Source organism: Vulpes vulpes, chromosome 16 (genome assembly GCF_048418805.1).
Source record: "Vulpes vulpes isolate BD-2025 chromosome 16, VulVul3, whole genome shotgun sequence".
NCBI classification, from domain to species: Eukaryota; Metazoa; Chordata; class Mammalia; order Carnivora; family Canidae; genus Vulpes; species Vulpes vulpes.
The window spans coordinates 80,157,117-80,173,182 of NC_132795.1; the positions used below are offsets into that span (position 1 = coordinate 80,157,117).

At 33.8% G+C, this 16,066-nt stretch overlaps 1 protein-coding gene and 1 pseudogene across 48 annotated transcripts in view; both read right to left on the reverse strand.

Moving 5' to 3' along the window:
* NRXN1 (neurexin 1) overlaps window positions 1-16,066 on the reverse strand; it is a 1,110,734-nt gene that overhangs the window by 150,811 nt on the left and 943,857 nt on the right. For all 48 annotated transcript variants that reach the window (XM_072741157.1, XM_025992633.2, XM_025992632.2 and 45 more), the window contains one exon: window positions 13,593-13,764. In XM_072741157.1, coding sequence (XP_072597258.1) covers window positions 13,593-13,764 — 172 coding nt within the window. The remainder of the gene's footprint in view (window positions 1-13,592; window positions 13,765-16,066) is intronic.
* Window positions 8,642-9,333, reverse strand: LOC140595848 (heat shock factor-binding protein 1 pseudogene; annotated as a pseudogene).

Below are 16,066 nucleotides of genomic sequence, written 5' to 3' on the forward strand. Positions count from 1 at the left end.
CCTTTAATCTTGTGTTAAGTCCATAGAATGTCTGAAGTTTGGTCATTTGATGTGTGGTCTATATTTTCTATTGCAATTTAGTGTTTAACAGGGGAATACAAATTGAATTTGGCACTCACTACTATGTTTAAATAAACAATAACCAGAAAACAAAACAAAAACAAAAACAAAAGAATGACAAGGGGCAGGGAAGGGCATCATTATGAACATGATACAAATGTCAAGGGACCCCTGAACAGATTTCAAAGATATGAACAAAATGAACAATAGCCATTGGTATCACAACCTCAGCACAACAAAGGTTTAGGCATGTGCAACCTGGTGAGAACCAAGGAAAAACAGTTCTGATTTTTTTCTTTCTTTTCTTTTCTTTTCTTTTCTTTTCTTTTCTTTTCTTTTCTTTCTTTTCTTTTCTTTTTTTTCTTTTCTTTTCTTTTCTTTTCTTTTCTTTTCTTTCTTTCTTTTTTCTTTCTTCTTTCTTTCTTTCTTTCTTTCTTTCTTTCTTTCTTTCTTTTTTTTTTTCTTTTTTTTTCTTAGAAGGAGTAGGAATAGTGTAAGCAATGTTGCATAATACTTCAGGGTACCAGAGTGAGCTTTGGGATCTGTGACCTTGGGAAGTAACCTAATCTCTCTGTGTTTACTCATTTATCAAAAGGAAATAATATTAGCTGGCTTATAAAGATTTTGTGAGTGCTAATAAGAAAATGTATATAAAAGAACTACTACAGTTCCCCATTATAGAATTCCTGTCTAGCTCACTCTTGCTGATACTAAATCCTACAAAAGACAAGAATTTTAATGGGCTTTGTGCATGTCTGGGATTTTCTGTGAGTTGTTACCTCTTTGCCCCAATCCCTGTGCAATACCAATTTCCTTATTGAGTCAATCCTATGGATTTATCCTTCTATTTGCACTACACTTCCATAAAGTATAGGCCTTATCTAATGATCCCCAGGCCTATTTCCTTCTGTGACTATGACCATCTTGTCCTCCTTTCCAGCAAAGCAAACTTCTACATTAAAAAAAAAAAAAAAAGGCTCTTTTTGTTTGTTTCTCCTCTAACCAGAAAATACATTCTCATCCAACTCCTCTGCCAAATTGAGCTATAAAAATAACAAATGAGAAAGCTGAAGACTCTATATGGACTTTTAAAACGCTCTAGCAAAGGTGACCCTGAAGAATTATTATGACATGCTATCAATTAGTTGACACTATCTAGAAAAATGAAGCTCAATGTTCCTCTATTCTGTCCAGTTTTACATCTCATAAATTCAGCTAAAATACTTCATTGGAAATGCATATGGTAATATCTAGACATACTTATGTTAGGTATATTCTCTTTCGGACTCTCACTGGATATTTTAAATATTCAGGCCACCAGTATAGATAATATGTCCAGGATGAAAAATTACTTCAATTATACTTAACAGGAGCAAAGTTAGTCTCAAATTTTTAAGAGAGGTATGAACCTCAGCTGCTTTTTAATACAGTCAGATTCAAAAGGCTAAAAACAAAACAGACTTTAAAATGTTTAAGATGAAAGTCTTTTTTTTGACAAATATTCAACCCATGAGGCTAAATTTGACACAAAATATTCATCATCATAATTTAAATTTTAATATTGGCCTATTTAAAGTCTTCATACTTCAAAAGACTTTCACATTTATTATGTCATTCTGTCTTAATTAAGAACTAACTAAAATATTAGATTAGGTTATACCTTTGGATTGTTATAGAAGTTAGGTTTATATTTCTTAGGAATAAGTGTGCTTTTCTAATAATCATATAACCATATAAACATGTCAATGCATAATTTATCACAACAATTACATCTGACTTGCCAGTTCTACAAAGACATGAAAATCTTTTTTTCTGGAATAATGTTATATAGAATTGAGTAAAAGGTATTTTTGGATAGGAAATATTTTTAAAATTTTTGTTAAAAAATACTAACTTACAGAAAAGTTATAAAAGATAGTAACAAGAGCTTCACATATCTTTCATGCACCTTCCCCCACTTAACAACTTAACTAACCATTGAACAATTATCAAAATCAAGAAATTAACAATGGTATTATACTATTAACTAAAGTACAAACCTTTTTACGTTTTAATAGTTTTTAACTAAGGCACTTTTGTTGTTCCAGAATCTAATGCAGATTCCCACATCACATTTGTCATGATTAGAATGAGGTCATGACTTTTTGCTGAGAATACTTTCTCAGCACATCATGTCAGGAGGTACATGAAGTCAATATTCCTTTAACAATGATGGTTAGTTTGATAGCTTAGGGTGCTTTGCTGAATTTCTCTGTGAAAAGTTTCTATTTTCCCCTTGAAGGAGACAGTTTTACATTACATAAATTACTAGTCTCTACTCCTACTTCTAAGCACTAATTTTAGCATCTGTTGGTGAATCTTGACCTTAATAATTATTACTTTGAAGTTGTAATGCTGAATTTCTATTTCCATTGTCCTTCTACATTTGCTAATTGGAATTCTTCTGTAATAAAGCACTGTCCCTATTCCCCGACATTACCCATGTATCTACCTATTTATCTGTCATCTTATTAATAAGATATGTGCTTATGGATGTTTATTTCACTATTTAGGTTATAATCCAATGTTATATCCATTTGGTTGGTTATTAAAATTGCTCCAGTTCTGGCAAGTAAGAGCTCTTTCAGATTGATCCCTATGCTTTTCTGTTATGCCGCTATGTTGGAGGTCAATAAATTGTGGCCTATAGGTCAAATGCGTCCCTCTCCCTACTTTTCTAGGTAAAGATTTACTGGGACACAGCTACACCCATTCATTTACTTATTATTATTGCTGCTTTTGAGCTATAATGTCAGAGTTGAGTAACTGTGACAGAGTTCATGAGACCCACAGAGAAGAACATATTTACTATCTGTCCTTTTATAGTAAAAGTTTGCTGATCTTTGCTCCAGATGGATTTTTTTAAATTATGAACTTTAGATTGCTGCCAAAATTATATCTGATTGCCATATTTGAGGTAGTTCTTAATAAAGTTAAACATCTATTTTTCCTATATTCTCATAACTTAGTTATAATATTTTTAATATTGAGAGTTTGGTGAAAAGGAAGAAATGGATTGTCAGTATTCTACCTGGAATGAAGGCATATATAAGAAAATTAACTATAAAAATTCAAAAAAGGAAAACAAACTATAAAGATTACAAAGTAATGAGAAGATAAAAGTGAAAAATTATCTAGTAAACGGAGAAAAAGAGAAATTGCCCTCATCCATGAGTTCTAAAGTTTCTTCTACACATGCAAAGGGCTTTATTAAACATGTCCTCACAACAATAACACTTTCCAAAGATGTCAGATTAGTAGTCATTTTTATCTTGAAGATATAGGACATCGTTATTTCACCATCACATTTCACAATCCTCAGATGATTTACCAGTAGACCTCTCCACATGAGAGCCTCAAATCATGCATTTTGCTTTTCAGGCTATTTATTATGCAATGCACCAATGCAAGAATTATATAAAACCTATCAGGGCTCAAAGTACATTTATTGAAAGGATAACACAGCATTCTTATAATCATATTTGAGAGAACATTTTTTCTATAGCAGAAGTACAAAATTTGGGTTTCTTCTATTAAAGAAAAAGAATTTTATATAAGCTAGCAGAGGCTACATCCAGAAGGCTACATCAATAATTAGAAGGTTATTATTACTAGAAGGTTATAAATGAACAGCTACATTTCATTGGATATGAAATGGAAGCACACTTCATTTGGACAGGAGGAAGTTCCTCCTCTGTTCATTATACAGGCTGTTTTTTCCCCTCTACAATTTTGACATCCTCAAGATCACCCAGAGCAGGGGTTCTGAATCCTAGGTAAATGGGCCATGGGATGTGAGGACACAACCCCTAAAATTAATCATATGTATAACCGTGTGTAAATGCAGATATATGTGCATTTTTCTAAAGATAAAATGTCCTACTTCAACAGAATGTTATAGAGGCAAAGATTCAAATGAGGTTAGGAAAATTGATGTAGAATAATGTCTAAAACTGAAGGTAGTTATCTAATTTTTATATGCATATGGAGAGTATATAGAACCTCAAGACATTTATGCATGAAATTTTTATCTTTTTGCTATTCTGCATCCCCTTGAACTGTCATTGTTTACTATAACTGAAGTGACATTTAATAACCAATTTATTCCTGAGTTTACAAGGTAAGAAATGTAGATAGACAAGAGACAAAAGGAAATAGTACAAAAAATGAGTATTGCTCACATAAACTTGAATGCTTGACAACTGAGATAAACCAGATAGAATTGTTTAAATTACTTAATTATATGCAAAAGTACTAGTTGTTTTCTGTATTTGTCATAAAAGTATTTTTTTAAGATTTTATTTATTTGAGAGAGAGAGAACACACACAAGCTGGGGGAGGGTCAGAGGGAGAGGGAGAAGCAGACTCCCCGCTGAGCAGGGAGCCTGACTTGGGGCTCACTCTCAGGACCCTGGGATCATGATCTGAGACAAAGGCAGATGCTTAACTGACTGAGCCACCTAGGCACCCCTATCATAAAAGTATTTAAATATTCCTGAGCAATTTAATAAAAAGCTCATGAGAAAATAAAGGGAAAGAAAGACTGTTTGAGAAAGAATTAAGAGAAAGGTTCATTGAGTTGGGAACATGGCTGATCTTCCATTGAGCTCAAGTAATTATCAGCTATGTGATACAAGAAAGATACCTTAGGTATTGATGAAATTATAAAAGTATTGTTATAAAACTATAAATCTTATCAAAATCAACCAAACATTTGGAAGAGCTGTCAAATTTCCTTCAAACCCAAGGTCCTTAAAAAATGTAATTTCTCTGACCTTCACTCTTTAGCTATTTCTTTTTTTTTTAAGATTTTATTTATTTATTTGACAGAGAGCACATGAGTGCACAAGCACACAAGCAGGGGGAGCTACACGGGGAAGGGGGGGGGAGGGATAATCAGACTCCCTGCTGAGCAGGGAGCCAGACATGGGGCTCCATCCCAGGCTACGATAATGACCTGAGCTGAAGGTATCTGCTCAACCGACTAGCCACCCAGGCGCCCCTAGCTATTTCTTTAAACATTTTTCTACCTCACTTCTTAAAAACTGAACTGTGCTTTGTGGTAGTAACTAATTTTTTTGTATGTGACATTAGTAATTTATTGTTTGTAAGCAGTACGTAAATCCATTAATCTGATTATCAGTATCTTTAGAAAAAAAGGCCCTGAAACCAATTCCGCAGTCAATACTTAGGCTATCCTTACTTAAAATTATGATAATGCCATTTTCTGTGTAATATGAGTATTTTTCAGGAGTGGTATCAATACATACCTTTATTATGATAAAAACTTAAAATACTAAAATTATACATTGGAGACAATAGTGTGGAGCAAGAAGATAAAGGGGAAATCTTCTGGAAATCATGAAGAAGGTGCTATTTATATTTATTTATATTATTCCTGTTTGTTAACCTGTGTAGAATAAATGATGCCAAAGCCTACCAAATGATCAGAGGAACTTTCTCTTTTGTCAGAAAATTAAAAATCTTAATGTGATTGCCTTACAGCAACTGTAATAAATCTTTGACATAAAAACAAACAACCAACCAACCAAACCCCAGGTCACTGAGAATCTATTAGAATGAGAAAGTATTGTTTCTTTCTATTTCCTTGGATACAATCTCTCTGAAGTTAGGCATTTTAGGCAAGTATATTTAATATATTGCTGAATAAAATGTTCATTCTGTTTCATCTTAAGAAAAGCTCCAGAAGTCTCAGGAAAACTGAACACCATGAAAGAAGATAATTAACACTGGAAGCATGAAAATTTTAGTCGCTAATTCTAACACAGCTACAGTATTTGAAATTTCAAATAGTTCATAGTATGTAAGCTTTACCAGAAAATTTTAGTAAACTGTTAAATATATCAAATAAAAGCTAAAGATCTGTATATTCACATGAATACTCACCCATGCACATAAGGATATTTTGGATAAAAATGATCATAAAAGACAATGTTTTTAAATAGAAGTTGAAGGAAGAAACTGGACTTATTCAATAATTATTTAAGAGGCCTACTATCTGACAAGTCCTGATTATCATCTTCTGTTGGACTCTACCAAAAATTGGCTGTTTATTTAAAGAATGATTTGAGTTCTCTGTTATTTATCTCAGTTTCCTAAAAGTTATATTTTCACCGCCTTACTATTGTAGGAGGGAAACAAAATTCAAATATTTCCCATATCTAATACATTTAACTAACACATGTAAGAAATCTATTACAATACAGTTTTTCTCCCAAATAATCTTTTAAGGATCCCTACGACCTGAATCCTCTAATGACTCACTCCTCCTCTGGCTACTGAAATCAACTGTTTCAAGTAATGTCACTGAGAAATAAATATAGCAGGGGATCCCTGGGTGGCTCAGCAGTTTAGCGCCTGCCTTTGGCCCAGGGTGTGATCCTGGAGTCCTGGGATTGAGTCTCGCATCAGGTTCCCTGCATGGAGCCTGCTTCTCCCTCTGTCTGTGTCTCTGCCTTTGTCTCTCTCTCTGTGTCCCTCATGAATAAATAAATAAAATCTTTTTTTTTTTAAAGAAGTATAGCAAGTGGAATAAATATATAAAGTTTGAAATCACGTCAACTTAAAGGTTGCTGCAGGAACAGGAAAATAGTGATGATTCATAGTGGGTTACCTAGTTTGCTAAAAACACTTTAAAAGTGAGGTTAAAAAATAACCAGTGCCTATAATAATGAGTATTATTGACTCCCAAATTTAGCTAAAATAACTGTGGTTTTTCTAAGAAAATTATTATTCTATGTATTATTACTTTTTGTGCACTCATAAGATTTGTGTGTATATTTGTCTGTGTTGGTCAGCAGAAGTAATAGACTGTGACATGGACCAATATATACAACTATGACCAATTGTTTAAGTTTTCATATTTATCTATGAAGAGGATACTTGCTGTGTTGAAATATCTATCTAATGATTCTCTTCTTTTGGTTTCCGTCTTCCAGATAGTATAAAGTAAGGTACATAGAGCTGGTAAACAAGAGTTCCCAAGTGTAATTTTGACTTTACTATGAACTAGCCAGTGATTCTGATTAAATCCACTAGCCTCTTCAAGGTTCTATTTTATTGTTTGAAAAATGAAGGAGCTGGAATAGATCTTTGAGTTCCTTCTCTCCTTTAAATGCTATGATCACAAATGTGGTAGATTTTTTCAATTACATCATACATAGCAAAAATTCTGATAAAACTAAATAAAAACACCAAGATCATCAAACCAACCAATGCTTAGTATCACCTAGAAATCTTTAAATGGTAGAATGGCTCAAATAGATAGTTGAGACTAATTATTGATGACTTAAACTAAAATTCAATCAATCAGTCTAAACTAAGTATATAGAATTTATTTTATTTTATTTTTTAAAGGTTTTACTTATTCATGAGAGACATAGAGAGAGAGAAGCAGAGACATAGGCAGAGGGAGAAGCAGGCTCCCTAGGGGGAGCCTGATGAGGGACTCGATCCCAGGACCCCGGGATCACAACCAGAGCCAATGGCAGACACTCAACCACTGAGTCACCTAGGTGCCTCTAGTATATAGCATTTAAAGGGACATCATAATTATGACTTTGCCGAGCTCTGAAATGTTTTAACAATTTTCAAAGATGAAAACAAAGTCAAGATTTAGAGATAATACTCATAAGATCTTCACGCCAAACTGAATGGTCATGTGAAAAATATTTACACTATTTCTATAGAGCTTTCCTTGGGATATTCCTATCTTTCTAACTCCCCCATTCCTAAATAATCTGCTTTGTTATAGCATCACAGACCACCATTTTCTCCTTTTAAAAAACTGTATCAATTAAACTCTTCACTAGTAATTCTGAAGTTGACCCATTTTATTTGACATTGGTCAGGGTTCTGAATCCTCCCTGTCTCACAAAAAATTAAACTCTTAGCAAGCAAGAACCATGTCTCTGGGATGCCTGAGTGGCTGCCGTCTGCTCAGGTCATGATCCCAGGTCCTGAGATCAAGTCCCACTTCGGGCTCCCCACAGGGAGCCTGCTTCTCCCTCTACCTAAGTTTCTGCCTTTCTCTGCTTCTCGTGAATAAATAAAATCTTAAAACAAAACAAAACAAAACAAAAAAACAAAAAACATGTCTCTGGTTTCTCTATTCATTCCTACCACAGGTTTCCATTGCATTGTTACTTGGTGCAGTCTGATGACACTGCAGCAAAAGAATGTTGGGAAATTGCTGGTAAGAGAGACAGACTAAAAGTAGAAATGATTCTTCTATTCAGTCGTTGACCAGACCTTCTACTGCGTTCTGTATTAATTCTCTATTTTCTCACACCGTACTTTAGGCCTCCGTCTTTTGATATCTGTACTGTTTAATAGCTTTCTAAATATCTGTCTCTATCTTTTCCTGCTAATCTCATTAAAATAAATGCATGCCATCCTCTAAGTAACAATCTAGACATTCAAGAGCCAAATCAAGTTTCCAGTTTTTTTCACAGGCTTACTAGACCACTCATTCCAAAATTGATTCTTCTTCCTTAGAATGTATTTCCCCCCTTTATTTGTACTTCTTTTTTCTTTTCTTTCTTTCTTTCTTTCTTTCTTTCTTTCTTTCTTTCTTTCTTTTCTCTTTCTTTTTTTTTTTTTTTTTTTTGCAGAACTGCCAAAGTTTTAGTGTTTAATATTTAACAGCACAACTGACCAAGATCCAAGATGTGGAGTTCAAGAAACCGGGAGAGAGGGTTACTCTACAGTATAACTATACAGTATGTTGTAAGAAGAACGCACACTTCAGAATAGAAAACCTGTCTACACATAGCAGTTGCTTCAGAAAGCCATTCAGTCTTCTGCCGGCTTGTAAAAATGCTGTTCTGGACTTCAGTGTGATTTAGCTGCTTTCGGCTCTTTGGCGTGGCAGGGATCTTGTTCTCCCCCTCCAGCCCTTCCACCCCAGCCGGGGTCATGAAGTCTGCAATGTTTTTTTCCAGGTTGTCAATGCGATTGCTCATGTCATCAATTCTTCTAATGACCTGGTTGGACATGGTCTGAAATTTATCTTGCATCTATTGTAGGAGTGTCTGCACCACCGAGGTGAGATCCTGCAAGGTCTTGGGGTCAGTCCCAGCCATCTCCCCGATTCCCAGCTTGGTGGCAAAGTCTTTTTCGTATTTTTTTAAATCAGAAATTAACTGTATATTATATGATAACTCTTGTATTTTCTTATATAGTATATTTTTAATCTCCGACAATTTTTATGTATCTCTGTAACCAGATGGTAAGCTCAGTATGTCCCTTTAACGTAGTATATATATCCCTTAAATACTTGTTCATTTGATGTGTTAATTTGACAGAAATAAAATGAATATTTGGCCTTGTGTAAAGGACATTTTTTGGCACACTGGTAGACAAATGAACTCAAAGGTTTATCTTCAAAGGTAACTACAATTTACCTGGAGCAATCTTTAGTTTGGGCAAGTAAGAGGATATTAAGTTCTGTGGATTAACATTGTGAGATAAGAAAATCTATTTTTGTTAAGAGAGAAATTTTGCTACATAACTATAATTAGGAACAAATCAGAGATTAACGATGCATTATATTCTAGAGCTTTCACTAATAAGTACCAATAAATGGCTTTCTCAACTTTAAATGGCTTGCAAAATATTATTCCTATTCATTGCTCCATGTACACAAAATAATTGAAATTGGGTCTGCTATTCAGAAAATTTAATATTTATTCTAATTTAACTCAACAATATAAATTGTTGAGCTAAAGGAATATTTCATATACTTGAAAAAGAGCATAAAATCTACCTCTACTAATTAGTTTCTCTATGAAAGCCTTCCAGACAATTACTGGGTAATACCACTGGTCAATGCTTTAGGTGCTTTTCATTAAAGGTATAGCGTTGCTACCAGATGAACTGCTTCATATAAAAGCACTTACCACAAAGCCCTATAATGGAAGGTTAAGTGCTATACTTAATTACTAATTTCAATCCTTATTACCTATATTTTGCAGTGCAGGCACTTTAAAAGGAACCAAATATAGTCTGTTGGTTCCTGTTTCTCTGATTATAGGATTTGGTGGTAAAAGCATTAGTCCAGCTGTTTTTCTAATGAAGAGTAACAACAATAAAAAAACTTTTAAAGTAAAAATAGTCATACCACAAACCAATATAAAAGAGAGGTACTAGACATTTCTATTGAATTCATATGTAAAATCGCTTTGTTCTAAAAACTTTAATCTAGATGACACATACTTTTAGATTTGTATTCAGCCTTCATGGTATTGTCACAGATAAAGCTCCAAAAGAAAAAGGTATTTGAAATTTTCATGGCTTATTTCCTACCTCAATATCATGCTGAAATGCACACAGAACAGATGATTAATATAATACTTGAATGGTACCTGGGTGGCTGTCTGTTAAGCATCTGCCTTCTGCTCAGGTCATGATCCCAGGGTCCTGGGATTAAACCCGTGGCAGGCTCCCTGCTTAGTAAGGAGCCTGCTTCTCCCTCTCCATCTTCCCCTTCCTCTGTTTGTGCTCTTTCTCTCTCAAATAAATAAAACAATTAAAAAAAATAGAAAATCAAATAAAATGCCTGATAACAACAATGGTGAGTCCCCTGATTTCATTACATATTGATCATTAACTTTTTTAATGTATATATTGAAATTCCCCACATGCTCTAATATTCTTGAAGACAGATTCTACATTTTACTCTTGCTTGTACCCTTCATAATAACTTCTTCAACTTTGCTAACTCTTGATTAATTAATATTATCTAAAATACTTTTTACTGAAAGGACACATAGAATCTTTGACGAAATACAAAAGAGGTTGAATCTAAAAGAACTATTTCTAAAGATTTATTCCTTAACTATTATGATATTTCCAGCTTCTGATTTTTTGCCAGCTTTTGATTTTTAAATATATTTTGTATTGTTCCCTATACTGAGCATCCATTTAATTGGTAAATGAGACAATGCATATTTTAAACAAATATTAGTCTAGAAAAATATACAAATAATTGACAAATATTTAAGTAATTTACTGTCCCAATCTCAGTGACTAGTATTCAAATTAAACATGAGCTTGCCACAAGTAAAGGTGATGCCTTTTTGAACTATATCTAGTACATAGCATCTAGTATGTGCAAAATTAAAGGACTGTCAATCAGATAAAATAAATCAAAGAGGTATAGAAATCCTTTAAAACATAAAACATTTACCCAAATGCATTAATACATTAGAAAACTAGGTTCTGATTATCTATGCTTGGGAAATGCATACTATATTTCTCTTTTAGAGATGCATTATGGATATCAATAAAGTCCAAGTATACATATTTTATACTTAGTTTAATAGAGATTTTCCCAAACTAACTTGAGAGTAGGACTTTCTCCCCTCATAGGTCACCATTAGCATTCACTAGAATAGAGTTCTTGCAGACTGCAGTACGGAGAGTGTGATAAGCATTAAAAGTTACTAAAATGAAATACTTTGGGGATCCCTGGGTGGCTCAGCGGTTGAATGCCTGCCTTCAGCCCAGGGTGTGATCCTGGAGTCCCGGGATCGTGTCCCACATCGGGCTCCTTGTATGGAGCCTGCTTCTCCCTCTGCCTCTCTGTCTCTCTTTCTCTCTCTCTCTCTCTGTGTCTATCATGAATAAATACATAAAATCTTTAAAAAAATAAATAAATAAAATTAAATACTTTGAACAAGTTAATTGGTGAAACAATGCTAGGCTTCAAGAGGCAACTGTCATACTACAGTAGTAACAGGATTTGTCAATTTACATGTTCAGTCTACTATTCACAAACACAATACCCCCAGAGACAGAGCCTAGACCTTATCCTACTTTACATTTTCCATGGTGTCCAGCGCAATAACTTCCTCTCAGGAAATAGGCATTGATTAATCTGTTTTTTAGGAAATCCACTAATTTACTTTTCCATAATTTCACTGAGGCTGTAGATTTTATGAAAAAATACCTAGTAGGATTTCAGTAAATGCAATAAGATATTAGCAGGGGCTATGTGACATTGCATGCATATTTAAGTTACTTTTCTTCCAAATCTTCCATTCCTTTGTCTTATTTCAGATGGTAAAAGTAGGTGTACATTCTCTTAATTGCAGAGTAAAATCAGGATAATTCCCAGGACATCAATTCAGCAAATATTTATTGAATACCTACTGCTTGCCAGTATTATATTGGGTACTAGCCATTTTAATGTGCTTGCTTCTGACTTTTGTCATAGAGTTGAGTTTTTTATTATACTTAATTCAGCAAATATTTGCAGAGCACCAGGTTTACAGAATAGGTCTGAAATGAGGCTTGAAGATGTAGTAGACGTTTTTAAATCAGAAAAGGTCCAGAAGGGCATCACAGACATTTCATTAAACATTTCCTAATTGTTGAGTCAGTATTAAGAAAAATTAATCCTTATTTAATAAGTTAGTTATTTCCTCAAATTATTTCTGTCAAGAAGCAAATACTTGTAACAGAGGCTTATGCACATTTTGGCAATCATTTTTACTGCATAAAATGGAAATTTCTTTTTATATTCTTTCTTTATTCTGTGCTATAAATCTGTTGTACAAGTCAGTTGTATCTAAAAGGGGAGTAGAGAGAAATAAGGCTGATGTTCTTAGTGACCTCTTTGTACTAAAATATAAAGAGGATAATAAATGAAATAAAATAACCATTATACTTTCAATTTGTATTTTACTTGAAAATAACATGTTTTTTTTTTTAATTGAGACCATATGCAACCACAAATAACCTTGGTTTAAGTTTCTCATCTACTGCTTTTGTTTCAATGTAGAACTGACAAAGTTGGTTAACAATGAAAAAGGTAATTTTTATTTTATCAATAATAGCTTAATGTTCATTTTATAAACCTGAAATGAATAATGCTAGTGTCGTAGAATCCTTGTGAAACTCCCATATAGTTATATGATAGTGAAGACAAATGTCATTTAGTTACATGTTCTTATAACTTGTGATTTATAGTACTACATATTGTTACTTTACTATTTCTCTGTTAGTCCCATGGCCCTCCTGCACCTTTCACAAGTTTCAGCTCTGCACCACCATCAAAGGAACCACCTGGTCCTATTTTCTTTCAGAGAAAAGTATGTAATATTCCTTCCCTGAGTTTTAGATTTTAACTTTGTTACTTTTGACAAAGCCTTTCCTTTGTTCAAATGCAAAGATCCAGTAAAAAGAGCTTTGACATGTTGTGCCTTTTATGTGTGCATTTTTCTGGTTTCACTGATGTCCTGAATTTTGCAAACGATACCGTGTGCCTTCAAGTTCTCCTATAAAATGTCATTGTACACTGTATCAAGAACAGTTTAGGACAGCATTACATTCACACGATTTTAAAGTCCAATAAATACTTGCTGGTTTCTCAGAAAACCCACAATTTGGTGTAACGGACGCAAAATAGTGCTTTGTTTCCCAGTTTGTTTTTCATAAAATCTTCTCCCAATACACATTCACTGGCTTACCTGCAGGGTAGCGCTCGATCACTGGCCAGCTGTCCACCTGTAACGTGGCATTGCCACCACTCCTCGTAAAACGGACTACATGGTATTTCCCATCGTTAATGATTGCACTGGACTCCTCAATGGCGATGTCATCTGTCCCAACATTAAATTTAACTCCAATTTTTCCTTGGTGCTGGAAGGGAGGAGGGGACAAAAAAAGTTGTATGAAGTTATTATACTGATTAGTCAGTATTTAGTAAGAATTAAGTATAGGAACAAGACAAGATTGTCCATTCTTGCCACTTTTGTTCAACATGATGCTGGGACTTCTAGACACAGCAATTGGTGAGAAAAAGGAATAAAAGACATCCAAATTAGAAAGAAGATGTAAAACTGTCGCTATTTGCAAATGATACATTATATATAGAAACCCAAAAAAACTCCATTAGAAAACTGTTAGATGGAGCATCCTGGTGGTTCAGCGATTTAGCACTGCCTTCAGCCCAGAGTCTGATCCTGGAGACCTGGGATCGAGTCCCACGTCGGGCTCCCTGCATGGAGCCTGCTTCTCCCTCTGCCTGTGTCTCTGCCCCCCTCTCTCTCTCTCTGTGTCTCTCATGAATGAGTAATTAAAATCTTTAAAAAAAAAACTTAAAAAAAAACCTGTTAGAGCTCATAAACGAGCTCAGTAAAGTAGCAGGAAATAAAATCAATAGACAAAAATCTCTTTACACTAATTCTTTACACTAATAATGAACTATCAGAAGGAGGAATTAAGAAAACAATTGAATTTGCAATTACATCAAAGGGAATAAAATGCATGGGTATAAATGTGACCAAGGAGGTGAAATATCTGTATTTTTGAAAACTATAAGACAATGATGACATGAAGTGAATACAACACAGATAAATGGCAAGAAATTACACATTCATGGATTAGAAGAATTAATATTGTCACAATGTCCATGCTACCCAAAGCATTATACAGATGTAATGTATTCCTATTAAATTTCCAGTGGAATTTTCCATAGAAATAGAGCAATCAAAAAATTTGCATGAAACCACAAAAGACCCTGAATAGCCAAACCAATCTTGAGGAAGAAAAAACAAAGCTGGAGACATTTTGCTCCTTGATTTCAAACTATGTTACAAAGCTACAGTAAATCAAAACACTATGGTGTTGGCATTAAAAACAGATACACAGATCAATGAAATAGAATAGAGAGCCCAGAAATATACCCACACATACATGGCCAATTAATTTACAACAAAGGAGCCAAGAATACATAATGGAAAAAGAACATTCTCTTCAACAAATAGTGTTGGGAAAAGTGGACAGCCATATGTAAAAAAATGAAACTGGACAACTGTCTTATACCATACACAAAAATTAACTTAAAATGTATTAAAGACTTGACATAAGACCTGAAATCATAAAAATCCTAGAAGATAACATACGCAGTAGGCTCCTTGATATAGGTCTTGGTGGTGATTTTTTTAATCTCACACCAAAAACAAAAATAAATATGTAGGACTACATCAAACTAAAAAACTTCTTCACAGCAAAGGAAACCATCAACAAAATGAAAAGGCAACCTACTGGATGGGAGAAAATAACTGCAAATCATACATCTGATAAAGGGCCAGCAGTCAAAATACATAAAGAGCTCATACAATTCAACAGTAACAAAACAATCTAATTTAAAAATAAGCAAACATCTGAATAGACATTTTTTCCAAAGAAGACATACAGATGGCCCACCAGTACATAACAAAATACTCAACATCATAATCATCAGGAAAATGCAAATTAAAGCTACAATGAGATATCACTTTGCACCTGTTAGAATGGCTATTATCAAAAGGCAATAAATAAGTGTTGGAGAAGATGTGAAGAAAAGAAAACCCTTGTACACTATTGATGTGAATGTAAATTGATACAACCACTAAGGAAAACAGGATGGAAGTTCTTCAAAAAATTAAAAATATAATTATCATATGATCCAGCAATTCCACTTCTGGGAATATATCCAAAGGAATCAAAAATACTAATTCACAAAGATATATGTGCCCCCATGTTCACTGAAGCATTACTTATAATAGCCAAGAAATGGAAACAACCTAAGGATTCATAGATGGATGAATAAATAAAGGAATCATGGTATATACAATGGAATATTATTCAGCCATTAAAAAATGACTATCTTACCATTTGCAACAGCATGGATAGACCTCCAGGTCATTATGCTATGTGAAATAAATCAGAGAATGACAAATACTGTGTCATCTCTCTTATATATAGAATCTAAAACAAAAAATACACCACATTTATAGATACAGAGAACAGACTGGTGCTTGCAAGAGGCAGGAGATGAGAGGTGGCAGATACAGGTCAATTTTTTTTCTAGTTTAAATAAAGTATATAAAAAGTAAAAACAGATTCAGAGATACATACGTGTGCGTGTATATAAAATCACTTATATATGTGTGTGTAA